This window comes from Myotis brandtii, unplaced genomic scaffold (assembly GCF_000412655.1).
Source record: "Myotis brandtii unplaced genomic scaffold, ASM41265v1 scaffold2814, whole genome shotgun sequence".
In the NCBI taxonomy this organism is placed as follows: domain Eukaryota; kingdom Metazoa; phylum Chordata; class Mammalia; order Chiroptera; family Vespertilionidae; genus Myotis; species Myotis brandtii.
In genome coordinates, this window is record NW_005360738.1 from 20,342 (window position 1) to 36,766 (window position 16,425).

At 54.0% G+C, this 16,425-nt stretch overlaps 3 protein-coding genes and 1 non-coding gene across 4 annotated transcripts; 3 read left to right on the forward strand and 1 right to left on the reverse strand.

Moving 5' to 3' along the window:
* Positions 1–1,135: 1,135 nt before the first annotated feature.
* On the forward strand, positions 1,136–1,544 carry LOC106723569 (histone H4). The gene has a single exon (XM_014541925.1). The coding sequence runs from the start codon at positions 1,151–1,153 to the stop codon at positions 1,460–1,462; it is 312 nt and encodes a 103-aa protein (XP_014397411.1). The 5' UTR covers positions 1,136–1,150; the 3' UTR covers positions 1,463–1,544.
* A 1,554-nt stretch (positions 1,545–3,098) lies between these two features.
* Positions 3,099–4,572, reverse strand: LOC102244425 (histone H2B type 1). The gene has a single exon (XM_014541920.1). It carries the CDS (start codon positions 4,541–4,543, stop codon positions 4,163–4,165), a length of 381 nt encoding a protein of 126 aa, XP_014397406.1. The 5' UTR covers positions 4,544–4,572; the 3' UTR covers positions 3,099–4,162.
* A 259-nt stretch (positions 4,573–4,831) lies between these two features.
* Positions 4,832–5,277, forward strand: LOC102244727 (histone H2A type 1). The gene has a single exon (XM_014541919.1). The coding sequence runs from the start codon at positions 4,880–4,882 to the stop codon at positions 5,264–5,266; it is 387 nt and encodes a 128-aa protein (XP_014397405.1). The 5' UTR covers positions 4,832–4,879; the 3' UTR covers positions 5,267–5,277.
* An 8,009-nt stretch (positions 5,278–13,286) lies between these two features.
* On the forward strand, positions 13,287–13,360 carry TRNAT-AGU. Its single transcript has one exon. It is a non-coding gene; the product is annotated as a tRNA-Thr (tRNA).
* The last annotated feature ends 3,065 nt before the right edge of the window (positions 13,361–16,425 follow it).

The following is a 16,425-nucleotide window of genomic DNA, read 5'->3' on the forward strand; positions in this document are numbered from 1 at the left end:
ATATATATTATATATATTAACTATATATATATAGTACCTGCATTTATCAGATCAAAACCAACCCGGTAAGTCTCCCCTCAGCCCCGGCCAGGGGGCAGGCGCAATATATATATATTCTAGAAAACTCTACTGAGGTACATATGTGGATTGGTAGTAGTATTTTTCAGGTTAGGAGGACACAGCATTTCAAAGATAAATTTACCCTAAAAATGCATAGCTTTAGCACCGTTTTGACCAGACTACTTAGAGAATTTCTTTGTTGCAAGCAGACAAAATCATTTGTAATTTTAAGTAAAAGGAGTGGTGATAACAGAAATTATTTTGAAAAATAACTGGGGTGGGAATTCACTGCCAAATACTAAAATATTTTTCAACAGGAGAAACAACTGTAACATTCCATCATTACAATAAAAACTGAAGAATTAATTTTAAGTGAATATTCAATAGATGATAAATTCAGTTCTTCAAATCAGTGGGGACATATTTGATGTGCTGTACTGATTGACCAGCTGGTTGTTTTTTCAAAGTTTAATGTCTATACCTGGATCGTTGGAATTCTTTAAGTGATTCTACCCATTAGTAGTAAGAGATCATAGGCTCTGCTGTTGAAAATGAAAATTGGTACCTTTGGTGGAAGAGAATTAAACAATCTGCAAGACCCTAGAATTCTCTACTTTGTTACCATCATGTTCTGTGGGGTGTAGCTCTCCTGGAAATTAGGAGAGAAACGTTCCAAAATGGCCTAGCCTTGTGCAAACCTAGAGAAAGGAAACGCACGCGTATATGCAGAAATACGTTCCCACCGCTCTCTAAAGCATCTTCTACAACAGCGATGTGACCTTCGCTTGCACGTACCATGAGGGGAACAGGTTAGAAGTCGCTGCTCTACAAGGTTAAGGTTTTGTTGTTTAGTTTGGATGGAGCAGGAGGCCCCAGGGATGAGAAAGCAAGGAGAAAAGCTGGCCGCTGTTGGGTGTTCAAAAGAATTGCCTTAGGGCGGGGCGGGGTGGGGGGAGAAGGGAGGTTAGAGCCGCGGGTTTTAGCTCTTAGGCCCCGCCCAGCTCTCGGGTTTCACTCCGGTCCGCACGCGGCCCTATAAGAGGGCGCTGCTGACGCCGCGGGCGCATTGCTGGTCTCCGATCCTCTGACCATGTCTGGACGCGGCAAAGGCGGGAAGGGCCTGGGCAAGGGCGGCGCCAAGCGCCACCGCAAGGTGCTGCGCGACAACATCCAGGGCATCACCAAGCCCGCCATCCGGCGCCTGGCGCGGCGCGGCGGCGTCAAGCGCATCTCCGGGCTCATCTACGAGGAGACGCGCGGGGTGCTCAAGGTCTTCCTGGAGAACGTGATCCGCGACGCCGTCACCTACACGGAGCACGCCAAGCGCAAGACGGTCACGGCCATGGACGTGGTCTACGCGCTCAAGCGCCAGGGCCGCACCCTCTACGGCTTCGGCGGCTGAGCCACCCACCTACTGGCTTCTTCAGCAAAACCAACGGCCCTTTTTAGGGCCACCCATCCGTTCCTTTGAAAGAGCTGTGGCTCTTTTCAGGGCCGCCCACCCCCTCTCGGAAGAGCTGCGCGCTGCGCGCTGCCCGCTTTACGGGGAAATGAGGCAGGAGTGACAGGTTCGCTCTCGGGGTCCCCGCGGTTCCAGCGCCGGGGCCTAGAGGTTCGTGGTGGAAACTCCTACCCAGGGGCCCGGGAAAGCGCTCAGCCACAGGCTCCGCCAAAAAACCCATGAGTCTTGTGCTGGGCTGCATTTCTGATGCTTTGGCCAGACGGGTCATGCTGTGCTGTCTGTTCCTAAAACACAGAGATAGGAAGGTACTGACTTCAGGCCAGGCCTTGAGATGTGATCTCATGGCCCCTTCCCAGCACGCAGGCCTTCGTTTTCAGAAGGCCCGGAAGCCTCATTCCAAATTTGGGAGACAAAGGACTGGGAAAAGTATAGATAGAGTTTCCTCCATATTGGGGGCCCAGAATTTGAAAGACATTTTGTCTGGGCCTCCACAAAATTTAATAATAAAATGTAACTCCTGTAGTCTGCGCTGCAGTTCAGCCGCTGCTCCGACAGGGTGCTGTAACTGTGATCAGCTGGCCAGCTTAATAAAGGCTCTTAAATTTAAATTCTGAGTCGGTGGTCTGTCTCACTGAGTGAACCCATGACAGTCCCACCTGGCGGGGTGTCGGGGCAAGTTCTGCAGAGATTCCAGCTGACGCCCACGGAGACTCAGATACATTGACACGGGACTTGTCCCCAGGATGCTGGCTGTCACTCCCCACCTGGTCTCGGGCGTCACAGGAGGGACGGGCAGGTGGAGCCCATCCATCTCCCGGCCTCTAGTGCGTCCACGTGGAACTGCCTCAAGGATGTGCAGTCTCGGCTCAGCCCCTCCCTACCCGCAGGCTGAGCAGTGGCGTCGCTGTTAGCTCGGGGCCAGGGTTCTAACTGAGTCTTCACTTCCTGTACCTTGGGCCTCAGTTTGCATTTGAAGGAGGAGTCGCCTCCCACTTCATCTCCCTCTTAACCACCTGCTGTGCGTCATGGGACGGGTTTCTGCGCCTTTTCGGTTTGTAACGGGCCATTTAAACACCACAACATGGTTACAAAAAGCTTTTGAAACATGTCTTCGGATTGAACTCACACACTCGCTTTGTGTAGCGAAACCGAGGCCCTTTTCAGGCCAATGTTCCTGGAGAAAAGGAAGTGACGATTGGCCAACGTAACTTCAGTGCAGTGCCCGCTGGAACCGTGGGCGGGACGGTATTCCGTGCCCGGGCTCGAGTTTCGGACCTGAGGGTGGGGCCTCGGAGTCTCCCCGGGCCTCTCTTCCCTCCCCCACCTCCCCCAGGTTGGAACTGCCTGGGGCCGGATTAACCCCGAGTCAGGCCTGGGGCCTAGGCGGCCCTGCCCATCGCTAATCTTCCTTAAATGTATTAATGCCTCGGGTTGGGGCCTGAACAGAGGAATGCGTTGCTGGTTTCCCGGTGTTTTGTTTCACAAGGGGATGCCCAGAGCTCTACGGTGGGTCTTGGAAAACCTGTGTCTTTCTCTTTCTCAACATTTAACTTAAAGACAAAAGGGCCTTTCAAAGTGAGAGGCAGCAAACATTTACTTGAGACCAATAAGGCAGGAGCCCAGAGAGTCCGGATAAGGAGACAAACACTAGGAATTGAGGGGCAAGGGAAGGGGAGCAGTGACACCCACCGCAGGAAGGCGTCGCTATCGCCACAGAAAAGTTAACAGTGACGCGAGGTCTAAACATGTTTTTCTTTTCAGTCTGTCACCCATCAGCTAAGTACTTAACAATGTTTGCTTTCTTTTCCTTTCGAACAGTTCTTTGGGATACAATGTTGTCCTAGGTTAGGTCCAAATGTAATTTTGCCGTTTTAACCCTTCAAGGTTTGAGGTATAAGTAGCTCCCGCTCCATTTTAATTTTGGGTGTTTTTGTTTGTTTTTTGAGGGCACATTTGTTCAGCTGGGGCCAGTGAAAGCACAGCTGTGGCTCTGAAACTATTACAGGAAAGAAATGAGCCACTGGGGCTGGCTTCAGCTCCCTGGAAAGTCAGAGGACGGGGCCAGGAAGATAGATTCAGGGGTTCGCCTGGATGAGCCCTGCTGCCCATAGCTCCCCTCTTGCACGTCTGTGGGGACCCTCCGTCTTATTTTAAAGTAGGTCCCTTTATATGTTCACAATCCACACCACATTTGGGGCAGGCTTTACTCTTGATAAAATAACCACTTTCCCTACATTTGCCTCCATTACTAGTACAAATACTAGAATATGTATCAGGCAAAGGAAAGATGTCAGTGAAACACCACTTAGTTCGATGTTACCGCCAAAACTAATCCAAAAGTAGTTAAACACTTGTGTCTCAACAAGAGTCCCAAGCTCTCCCTGCCTTGGAATTCACCAGGGTCCTTACTATGGTGTTCGTCCGCTGCCAGGCTGTGTTTTCTAAGTTTAGTTGCACATACCCCTAAGCAGCACATAGCACTGTTTCACGTCCGGGAACCTTAAAGTACTTAGTAAACATCTGTGTACTCCGCCTGTACTTCCCCCCAGACTTGAAGAATGTGTTCACAGCTCTAACACTGACAACTGAGTGGCTCTGAAAAGAGCCTTTGGGTTAGGAGTCAGGCCGCTCGCTCGGGCCTCACTTGGAGCTGGTGTACTTGGTGACGGCCTTGGTGCCCTCGGACACGGCGTGCTTGGCCAGCTCGCCGGGCAGCAGCAGGCGCACGGCCGTCTGGATCTCGCGGGACGTGATGGTCGAGCGCTTGTTGTAATGCGCCAGGCGCGACGCCTCGCCCGCGATGCGCTCGAAGATGTCGTTGACGAACGAGTTCATGATGCCCATGGCCTTGGACGAGATGCCGGTGTCGGGGTGCACCTGCTTGAGCACCTTGTACACGTACACCGAGTAGCTCTCCTTGCGGCTGCGCTTGCGCTTCTTGCCGTCCTTCTTCTGCGCCTTGGTCACCGCCTTCTTGGAGCCCTTCTTCGGGGCGGGCGCGGACTTCGCTGGTTCCGGCATTTTGAGATCTCAGGAGACTGTGAGGAAAATGCGGCTGGAGCCGAATCTCTGCTACTTATAGAGACTTTATGCTAATGAGGGATGCAGAGAGCCTCTTAGTTCATTGGCAGACAAACGCCAAGGCTGTCATCCTTGGGCCGGCCTATGCAAATGAGGTATGGAAATGAGACTCTCCTATTGGTTATGTGCCTGAGTCTGTTCCTAGCTAATCAGACACTCCGATTTGCTCCCAGGACCTGCCTATAAAAACGGCCATGTTCCCCCTATTCCCAGAACTGGTCTGCTCGGGCGAGTGTCCATTTTTCCTTTTTGCAAAGACTTATTTTTAATTTCCTAATGTCCGGACGCGGAAAGCAGGGCGGCAAGGCGCGCGCCAAGGCTAAGTCTCGCTCCTCGCGGGCCGGACTGCAGTTCCCCGTGGGCCGCGTGCACCGGCTGCTCCGCAAGGGCAACTACGCCGAGCGCGTCGGGGCGGGCGCGCCCGTGTACCTGGCGGCCGTGCTGGAGTACCTGACGGCCGAGATCCTGGAGCTGGCGGGCAACGCGGCCCGCGACAACAAGAAGACGCGCATCATCCCGCGCCACCTGCAGCTGGCCATCCGCAACGACGAGGAGCTCAACAAGCTGCTGGGCAAGGTGACCATCGCGCAGGGCGGCGTGCTGCCCAACATCCAGGCCGTGCTGCTGCCCAAGAAGACCGAGAGCCACCACAAGGCCAAGTAAGGAGAAAGCAGGTTAGGAACCTGGACAACAAAGGCTCTTTTCAGAGCCACTTACACTTTCAGAAAAAGCTGGAACGGGTGACTTGTCCTATTCTCTCGGCAGGAGTTTCCATTTTAGCTTTTAACTCCAATGGAAGTTAGAGTTTGATTTGTTGATTTAAAACATGCGGGCGTTCCTGAAACCCACGTGGGTGAATTCCTGGCCCTGTTTCTTTGGGGCAGCTGTGTTCATGCCCTGAATTCCAGCAGGTGAGGATACAGCAAGGAATGCAACCTTAGGAATTGCCTGCCTACGAACCCAGGTGGGGGAAACAAATAGGCCTAATGCAGCTATTTAGATAGAGAATAAGTGGAGGTAAAGGCGCTACCTACCAAACTGAGAAAAGGAATGAGCCCAGCAGATGTTAGGGGAAGAGGACTCCAAAGAGGTGAAAATGCAAAGGCCTTAACAGGAAATGTGTTTGGCCCTTCTTGGGAACAGTCCATGAGGCTATGAAGTCAAAGGTGGGCATGGGGGTGAAATGGGACCATAAATATAGGACTTTGTGGGGTGTGTAAATTATGCACAAGTATTTAACTCGGTCGGTGTGGCTCCGTGGTAGAGCATTGACCTATGAACCAGGAGGTCACAGTTCTATTCCTGGTCAGGGCACATGCCCGGGTTGTGTCCCCAGTGTGGGGCGTGCAGGAGGCAGCCAATCCATGATTCTCATCATCGATGCTTCCATCTCTCCCTCTCTGAAACCAATAAACATTGAATAAAGTAAAAATTAACATTAATCCTGGTTTCTGACATAATAAATTTGATAATACAAATTAGCTATGGAATGCAACCCACTTTTTAAAAAAAACACATCAGAGAAATAGTATTAATGTTAGCATGTGGTTTACAGCCTGAAAGATTTGAGAGGAAATGGTTTGTAATTCAATACGTAGATCCGTTTGTTGCTTGTCTTTGCAGAAAGCCTGTTGAGTAAAATGATAACATACAACAGACCCCTCCACACACAGAAACACGGTGATGCAACGAGGCAAGTTGGGTCGTGTGGAAGCAGATGCTGAGGTGGAGTTTGAAGTGGAAAATGATTATCAGGTCCCCAAATCTGTGAAGGGAGGAGAGTGTCAGACTGACACCGGCCAGATAAACGTGGGGAGCTCTGGAGCCAGTATTGTCTGTTAAGAGGTGCCCCCACATTAGCTCTGTCCCTGGACCAGCCCTTACCGCCCCACATTGCCCGTCACTGGATGTGGGAAGGACAGGGAAGGAGCTGTCTGCACTTGGCTGGTGAGTCTTTCCTTCAGGGGGAAGTCTGGGCACTGCATTCGCATCCCTGAAACAGGTACATTAACATGAATAGAAAGACCAACATGGTGCCCTAGCTGGTTTGGTTCAGTGGATAGCTCGTCGGCCTGTGGACTGTAAAGGTCCCGGGTTCGATTACAGTTAAGGGCACAGGCCCAGTTTGTGGGGTTGATCCCTAGTAGGGGGCGTGCAGGAGGCCGCTGATCCATGATTCTCTCTCATCACTGATGTTTCTATATCTCTTCCTAACTCTCTGAAGTCAATCAAAATATATATTAAAGATCAACATGGAGCAATGTTTATATTGGCCCTTTTTTAAAAAATATATTTTTATCTCCACACTGGGGATCGAGCCCACACCTAGGAATGGAACCGTGCTCTCCCTCCTGGTTCCTAGATCACTGAGCCACACAGGCAAATCGCAAACAAAAGGACCCCCGTTTGCCTTCGAGGGGGGGAGGGAGTCCTGTGGTCACTGGTCCCACCGGGGATCAGACCCAGAATCTTCTGTGTGTAAAGCAGACGTGCCAGCTGCTGCACTACGGAACCACACACTCAGGGTGTTTGTGAGTCAATACAGTAGGAAATGTTTATAATTATTTAACTCAAACAAATTTGGTGGGTGTTTGGGTTTTTTGGAGCTAAATTCCATTTCCCGTGCATCTCACCCGCATGTAAGTTTGAAATCGCTTCAAATAGAGTCATTGTAAACACACGAGAAAGAATTATCTAAAGCCATTCTTGACCCTGTGATCGCTTCTATGTCCAGGAGTATGTATTCTGAGCATCCACCGCGCCACGTGCCACGCCCCTGTCAAGGCGCTGCCCCCCGCGGGGCCGCCTCTTACCTGGTGGGGCCTGCACAGCCCACAGCAGACACCAGGCTCCGGGCCAGTGGTCCCCATAAGCAGAAGCCTCCGCTCCCGGGCTGCCCCGCATGCGGCTGGTCAGCACCGACCGACTGAGGACGCTCACTGAATTGTGCGGAAGGTATCTGTGCATTAAGACTGGAGGGAGCCCGACTGTGTTGCTCAATGATGGAGCGTCGGCCTATGAGCCAGGAGTTCAAGGGTCGATTCTCGGTCAGGGCACGTGCCCCGGTTGCGGGCCCGATCCCCAAGAAGGGGTCGTGCAGGATGATTCATCATTGATGTTTCTCTCTCCCTCCCCCTTCCTCTCTGAAATCCATAAGAAGATATTAAAAGAGAGAGAGAAAGATGGGAGGGAATTAAATAGAGGATGCCACCCCAAAATACATGTGCCTCTGGCATTTTGATTATTTTGAATGCGAAGCACCTGAAAACAACAGATTTCTTAAAAAGGCATCCTGTGCAATTACATAAAACTGAGGAGGCTTAGATAACAAGGTGTGGGTGCCACGTGAGCACCCACACACCCTGGACACCCTCACAGACCAAAGCTTTGGGCCCTGGAAGACACAACTCCGACAGGATGTCACATACAAACCAGATGTGCATCTAGGTCTCCAGATGGATCCATGTCTCGAATGTGAAAAAGAAAACCTATACATTTTTTTGAGAGAATATGTATAACCTAGTAACAGGAAGACCTGTTAAGCCTAACCTCCAAAAGTACAAGTCCTGCCCTAGCGGCTTGGCTCAGTGGACAGAGCAGAGGCCTGCGGACTGAAGGGTCACGGGTTTGATGCCAGTCAAGGGCATATGCCTGGGTTTCGGGCTCAATCCCCAGTAGGGGGTTTGCAGGAGGCGGCCAATCAATGATCCTCTCATTGATGTTTCTATCTCTCCCTCTCCCTTCCTCTCTGAAATCAATAAAAATATTTTTTAAAAGTTCTGATCACAAGAACAACAACAAAATACAAGTCCTAAGTGGGAGGGGAGACAAATTATTAACAAAATTAGGTTCCTGCCATTAAGTTTCTCCACCAACAAAGTTGATAGGACATAAGGGCAGGCACTATTGCAAGGTCTAAAATTCCCAGCAGACTAACAACTATAGTCCGCAGTACACGCCTGCACACCAACATGAAAAAGACAGCCTCCATTTTTACTGTGGCCCTAATTTTGTAAAGTAACACTAACTGTGTGGATGATGTCTCAAATGTTTTCAATGATATTCTTCAGGGGATATTTCTTTTGAAAAAAAAAAAGACATCAGCCTCAGTAAGAGCGCGGGCAAACGATAGCGTGAATGTGCTGAAGCTGCAACTGATGGCTAAGCAGACGCTCCACGTCTTTAAAGAACGTGAACACAAACCTTAAAAGGCAACGATGAGACTCCTCACTCCCACCTCCTCGATTACGAAGTCGGAAGAGGGGCAACGTGAGCCAGGCAGGCTGGAGGGACACGCGGAGCCGGCGGCGGGTGGACAGCGGAGAACACACGGGAACTGACCCTTCTGCTCCTGCCTGTGTATCCACGCGGCCCTCACACAAGCGCATAGGGGGCTGGCCGGGGCGGTTACCTGCGGCATCGGGACCGGGGCCTGTGCGTCCATCCCTGGGACCGGGGCCTGTGCGTCCATCCCTGGGACCGGGGCCTGTGCGTCCATCCCTGGGACCGGGGCCTGTGCGTCCATCCCTGGGACCGGGGCCTGTGCGTCCATCCCTGGGACCGGGGCCTGTGCGTCCATCCCTGGGACCGGGGCCTGTGCGTCCATCCCTGGGACCGGGGCCTGTGCGTCCATCCCTGGGACCGGGGCCTGTGCGTCCATCCCTGGGACCGGGGCCTGTGCGTCCATCCCTGGGACCGGGGCCTGTGCGTCCATCCCTGGGACCGGGGCCTGTGCGTCCATCCCTGGGACCGGGGCCTGTGCGTCCATCCCTGGGACCGGGGCCTGTGCGTCCATCCCTGGGACCGGGGCCTGTGCGTCCATCCCTGGGACCGGGGCCTGTGCGTCCATCCCTGGGACCGGGGCCTGTGCGTCCATCCCTGGGACCGGGGCCTGTGCGTCCATCCCTGGGACCGGGGCCTGTGCGTCCATCCCTGGGACCGGGGCCTGTGCGTCCATCCCTGGGACCGGGGCCTGTGCGTCCATCCCTGGGACCGGGGCCTGTGCGTCCATCCCTGGGACCGGGGCCTGTGCGTCCATCCCTGGGACCGGGGCCTGTGCGTCCATCCCTGGGACCGGGGCCTGTGCGTCCATCCCTGGGACCGGGGCCTGTGCGTCCATCCCTGGGACCGGGGCCTGTGCGTCCATCCCTGGGACCGGGGCCTGTGCGTCCATCCCTGGGACCGGGGCCTGTGCGTCCATCCCTGGGACCGGGGCCTGTGCGTCCATCCCTGGGACCGGGGCCTGTGCGTCCATCCCTGGGACCGGGGCCTGTGCGTCCATCCCTGGGACCGGGGCCTGTGCGTCCATCCCTGGGACCGGGGCCTGTGCGTCCATCCCTGGGACCGGGGCCTGTGCGTCCATCCCTGGGACTGGGGCCTGTGCGTCCATCCCTGGGACCGGGGCCTGTGCGTCCATCCCTGGGACCGGGGCCTGTGCGTCCATCCCTGGGACCGGGGCCTGTGCGTCCATCCCTGGGACCGGGGCCTGTGCGTCCATCCCTGGGACCGGGGCCTGTGCGTCCATCCCTGGGACCGGGGCCTGTGCGTCCATCCCTGGGACCGGGGCCTGTGCGTCCATCCCTGGGACCGGGGCCTGTGCGTCCATCCCTGGGACCGGGGCCTGTGCGTCCATCCCTGGGACCGGGGCCTGTGCGTCCATCCCTGGGACTGGGGCCTGTGCGTCCATCCCTGGGACCGGGGCCTGTGCGTCCATCCCTGGGACCGGGGCCTGTGCGTCCATCCCTGGGACCGGGGCCTGTGCGTCCATCCCTGGGACCGGGGCCTGTGCGTCCATCCCTGGGACCGGGGCCTGTGCGTCCATCCCTGGGACCGGGGCCTGTGCGTCCATCCCTGGGACCGGGGCCTGTGCGTCCATCCCTGGGACCGGGGCCTGTGCGTCCATCCCTGGGACCGGGGCCTGTGCGTCCATCCCTGGGACCGGGGCCTGTGCGTCCATCCCTGGGACTGGGGCCTGTGCGTCCATCCCTGGGACCGGGGCCTGTGCGTCCATCCCTGGGACCGGGGCCTGTGCGTCCATCCCTGGGACCGGGGCCTGTGCGTCCATCCCTGGGACCGGGGCCTGTGCGTCCATCCCTGGGACCGGGGCCTGTGCGTCCATCCCTGGGACCGGGGCCTGTGCGTCCATCCCTGGGACCGGGGCCTGTGCGTCCATCCCTGGGACCGGGGCCTGTGCGTCCATCCCTGGGACCGGGGCCTGTGCGTCCATCCCTGGGACCGGGGCCTGTGCGTCCATCCCTGGGACTGGGGCCTGTGCGTCCATCCCTGGGACCGGGGCCTGTGCGTCCATCCCTGGGACCGGGGCCTGTGCGTCCATCCCTGGGACCGGGGCCTGTGCGTCCATCCCTGGGACCGGGGCCTGTGCGTCCATCCCTGGGACCGGGGCCTGTGCGTCCATCCCTGGGACCGGGGCCTGTGCGTCCATCCCTGGGACCGGGGCCTGTGCGTCCATCCCTGGGACCGGGGCCTGTGCGTCCATCCCTGGGACCGGGGCCTGTGCGTCCATCCCTGGGACCGGGGCCTGTGCGTCCATCCCTGGGACTGGGGCCTGTGCGTCCATCCCTGGGACCGGGGCCTGTGCGTCCATCCCTGGGACCGGGGCCTGTGCGTCCATCCCTGGGACCGGGGCCTGTGCGTCCATCCCTGGGACCGGGGCCTGTGCGTCCATCCCTGGGACCGGGGCCTGTGCGTCCATCCCTGGGACCGGGGCCTGTGCGTCCATCCCTGGGACCGGGGCCTGTGCGTCCATCCCTGGGACCGGGGCCTGTGCGTCCATCCCTGGGACCGGGGCCTGTGCGTCCATCCCTGGGACCGGGGCCTGTGCGTCCATCCCTGGGACTGGGGCCTGTGCGTCCATCCCTGGGACCGGGGCCTGTGCGTCCATCCCTGGGACCGGGGCCTGTGCGTCCATCCCTGGGACCGGGGCCTGTGCGTCCATCCCTGGGACCGGGGCCTGTGCGTCCATCCCTGGGACCGGGGCCTGTGCGTCCATCCCTGGGACCGGGGCCTGTGCGTCCATCCCTGGGACCGGGGCCTGTGCGTCCATCCCTGGGACCGGGGCCTGTGCGTCCATCCCTGGGACCGGGGCCTGTGCGTCCATCCCTGGGACCGGGGCCTGTGCGTCCATCCCTGGGACTGGGGCCTGTGCGTCCATCCCTGGGACCGGGGCCTGTGCGTCCATCCCTGGGACCGGGGCCTGTGCGTCCATCCCTGGGACCGGGGCCTGTGCGTCCATCCCTGGGACCGGGGCCTGTGCGTCCATCCCTGGGACCGGGGCCTGTGCGTCCATCCCTGGGACCGGGGCCTGTGCGTCCATCCCTGGGACCGGGGCCTGTGCGTCCATCCCTGGGACCGGGGCCTGTGCGTCCATCCCTGGGACCGGGGCCTGTGCGTCCATCCCTGGGACCGGGGCCTGTGCGTCCATCCCTGGGACTGGGGCCTGTGCGTCCATCCCTGGGACCGGGGCCTGTGCGTCCATCCCTGGGACCGGGGCCTGTGCGTCCATCCCTGGGACCGGGGCCTGTGCGTCCATCCCTGGGACCGGGGCCTGTGCGTCCATCCCTGGGACCGGGGCCTGTGCGTCCATCCCTGGGACCGGGGCCTGTGCGTCCATCCCTGGGACCGGGGCCTGTGCGTCCATCCCTGGGACCGGGGCCTGTGCGTCCATCCCTGGGACCGGGGCCTGTGCGTCCATCCCTGGGACCGGGGCCTGTGCGTCCATCCCTGGGACTGGGGCCTGTGCGTCCATCCCTGGGACCGGGGCCTGTGCGTCCATCCCTGGGACCGGGGCCTGTGCGTCCATCCCTGGGACCGGGGCCTGTGCGTCCATCCCTGGGACCGGGGCCTGTGCGTCCATCCCTGGGACCGGGGCCTGTGCGTCCATCCCTGGGACCGGGGCCTGTGCGTCCATCCCTGGGACCGGGGCCTGTGCGTCCATCCCTGGGACCGGGGCCTGTGCGTCCATCCCTGGGACCGGGGCCTGTGCGTCCATCCCTGGGACCGGGGCCTGTGCGTCCATCCCTGGGACTGGGGCCTGTGCGTCCATCCCTGGGACCGGGGCCTGTGCGTCCATCCCTGGGACCGGGGCCTGTGCGTCCATCCCTGGGACCGGGGCCTGTGCGTCCATCCCTGGGACCGGGGCCTGTGCGTCCATCCCTGGGACCGGGGCCTGTGCGTCCATCCCTAGTTCGCTCCGCAGGTGGCGCCGTGGCTCGGCCACCGGACCACAGCGGAACTGGTTTGGGGCTTGGAAACCAAATGTTACTCTTGCTTTCTTGACCCTCCTCTAGAATACAGACTCTGCAGAAGGCGATTCTGTTGTGTTTGCTGTTCCGGCTCCAGTGCCTAGAAAAGTCCCTGAGATGCGGGAGTGGCTCCGTCATTAACAAAGACACAAATTTAAAATGTGCTGCAATCTCCGGTATTTCCTCTAGATGGCGACAGTCTCCACGGAATAGGAATTTCATTTCCATTTAAAATCATTTTTAAAAAACATTGCAGTACAGAATGCATTTTTAAAAAAATGTTGATGTTTCTGCTTTAGAACGAATTCAGAAATACTGACAGTCATAAAATCTCTGTCATAAAATCAGGTAGGTCTGGCAAATTGTTACATTTCACAGAAAAAGTTACAAATATGATATAACTGAACATTTACCTAAAAGGGGGCCCTGTGGCTTAGCTGGTCAAAGCGCCTGTCTAGTAAACAGGAGATCCTGGGTTCGAATCCCAGCGGGGCCTTCGTATTTGGTTTTGTATTTTCAATAGTGTACATACCATTAAAAAAGTTACAGAGGCATGGAGGCATTTATATAGCTGATTGGCCCTGTATTGAATTGTTATTTCAATTGTAGAAGGTCTCTTGACAGATAATTGCATCACCGTATGAGGGATTGGCATGAAGAGAAAAATGAATAAGTTTTCTGTAGTTGATAGAAAGCGATGGGTTTCAAAAGCAAGGAAAGTAACAGCAAAAATAAATGAATGGGAGTACCTCAAACTAAACCACTTCTGCACAGAAAAAGGAACCATCAAAAAGCATAAAGGCAAACAACTAAACGGGAGAAGATATTTGCAAACAGTTCCTCAGATGATAGGCAATTATCCAAAAGATATAAAGAACTCATACCCCTCTTCTGGGTATCCACATAAAAAAATTAAAAACATTTATTTGTAAAGATAGATATGCCCCTATGTTCATTGCAGCATTATTCATGGTGGCCAAGACATAGAAACTGAAGTATCCTTCGATGGGTGGTTGGATAAAGAAGATGTGGTGCATATATACAATGCAATACTACCCAGGCATAAGAGAGGATAAAATACTGCCTTTTGTGACAACATGGGTGTGTATTTTTTAATTTTAGAGAAAGAGGAAGGGAGAGGGAGGAAGAGAAACAACAATGCAAAAGAGAAACATTAATCATTGAGATTATCAAGCTAAGCAAAATAAGTCAGACAGAAAAGGACAAGGACCAAATGATGTCACTCATATGTGGCATATAAAGCAACACATGGACAAACAAAACAAACTCCTAGACAAAGACAACAGAATGGTGGTTGCCAGAGGGGAAGGGGTTGGGGGTAGATAAAGAGGGCAAGGAGGCCAAATATATGGTGACGGAAGGAGACTAGACTCAGTGGTGAGCACACAATGCGGTGTACACGTGATATATTACAGAATTGCACACCTGAAACATATAATGTATTAACCAATGTCACCCCAGTATATTTAATTTTATTAAAAAATGAAAACAAGAAAGTAATGGGTTAGCTGATGGATGATTGGTAAAACTGGAATATGAACTGAGCAATAATCATGTAAAGTTTTGTCTTGGAAGTTCAATCTTGGGTCTCAACCTGTGACAACCAACATTGTTAGCTACTAAAAAATGAAAATTCAACCCAGTAAATTTAAAGATTTCACTGGCTTTATTGAATCAGGGCAGCATCCCATCCAGTACATAGAAAGGTGCTTCGAGTTGTACAAAATGGAAGGCTTTATAGGCAGAATGAGGTGGGACAAGGAAATTAAAAGAGTGGGTTATATCAAGCCATGTCACCGTGCCTTAGGGCAGTGGTTCTCAACCTTCCTAATGCCGCGACCCTTTAATACAGTTCCTCACACAAACCCATCCATGCTTTTGTTCTGGCCCTCCGGTTCAGTTTAAGAACCCATTGTGGCCCTCGAGTCAAAAAGTTTGCCCACTCCTGCTTTATAGGCAGAATGAGGGTGGGACAAGGAAATTAAAAGAGTGGGTTATATCAAGCCATGTCACCGTGCCTTAGGGCAGTGGTTCTCAACCTTCCTAATGCCGCGACCCTTTAATACAGTTCCCCATGCTGTGGTGACCCCCAATTTCATCATTGTTACAAATTGAACATAATTAAAGCATAGTGATTAATCACAAAAACAATATGTAATTATATATGTGTTTTCCGATGGTCTTAGGCGACGCCCAAAGAGGTCGCGACCCACAGGCTGAGAACCGCTGCCTTAGGGGAAGGCAGGGGGTCTTTTCAGGCAGGTGACCTCACTAGTGCTGACCAGGAAACTCCAGACTGATTGGTATGAAATACTTCTCCTGGGTATTAAGCCTTGATGGGGCTCAGCACAAGAGGCTCCATTTAGGGCCTGTTCTTTGTTAACACGGGTCAATCATGGAGTCTGGTTGTTGGCATGCAAAGAATTAATAAGCCATCTATAACATTTGGTGTGGAGTCAGTCTCATTTCTGAGAACAAGTAAGAGCACACTGGTGAAATTTATACTCACCATTTGGGGTCCCTACAACCAAAAACTGTCATATTTCTGAGTGCAAGGGGGCAATTAAAGCTCAAATTGTGTTTGTGGGCACCGGATAGTTAACATTTCACAGGCACCATTTACAGAGGCATGTGGGGGAACAAGATAACAATGAGGAATCCTCATTATGTCTGCATGTATTTTCTCTAATTAGACATCTTGAGGGAATAAATCACAAATAGATGATCACCTTCTTTTTTAAAAATTAAATCTTTATTGTTGAACGTATTATATATGTTCCCCTTTGCCCCCATTGACCGTGTCTATCCCGCCCCTCCCCCACCCTGGGCCTTCGCCGCCCCATTGTCTGTGTCCATGGGTTGTGCATATATGCATACAAGGTCTTTGGTTAATCTCTTCCCACCCACCCCGTAATCTGCCACCAGTGGATTTTATGTACCTTCCTTAGGTTTTCTCCTCTGATTCTAATGTATAAACCGAATGGCAAAACTGCTACTAGCTAGAGCATTTTCTCAATCCTTTGAGATTTTGCTACCGGGTCCAGCCCTCAGCTTTGGCTCAAATAAACTCTTTAAAACATTCTTTAGGCTTGGAATTTCTTTCGTCAATATAAACAAACAAAAAAGCTTTAAGCAAACGGATAACCATTTAAAAATTAAAAAAATATCTGGCAGTTTATTAAGTTGCCTTGTTATTTAAGCGACAGAAATCTGGTTTTTACTGATTTATCTATTGATTTACATTCTAGAACTAGTAGAAGGTTTTTATCAGAGAATTGCATCTCAAGAGCAATCCTCAGTATGTCCACAGGTGTTTGGTCTAAAACTGACTTTGGGTTGGCGGTTTCCCCGGTTTGCATGCCCCAGAAACAACCCAGATTCCTTGTTAGCAGCGTTATGTTTGCTCTGCAAGTCTGACTTTCATCAGCTATTTCGCTTTAGAGAATTATGGGCAATAAATTAATGACAACCATTTAAAATCTTGTGTCATCTGGGCCCATGGACACAGACAATAGGGCAGTGAGGGCCTGGGCGGGGGGC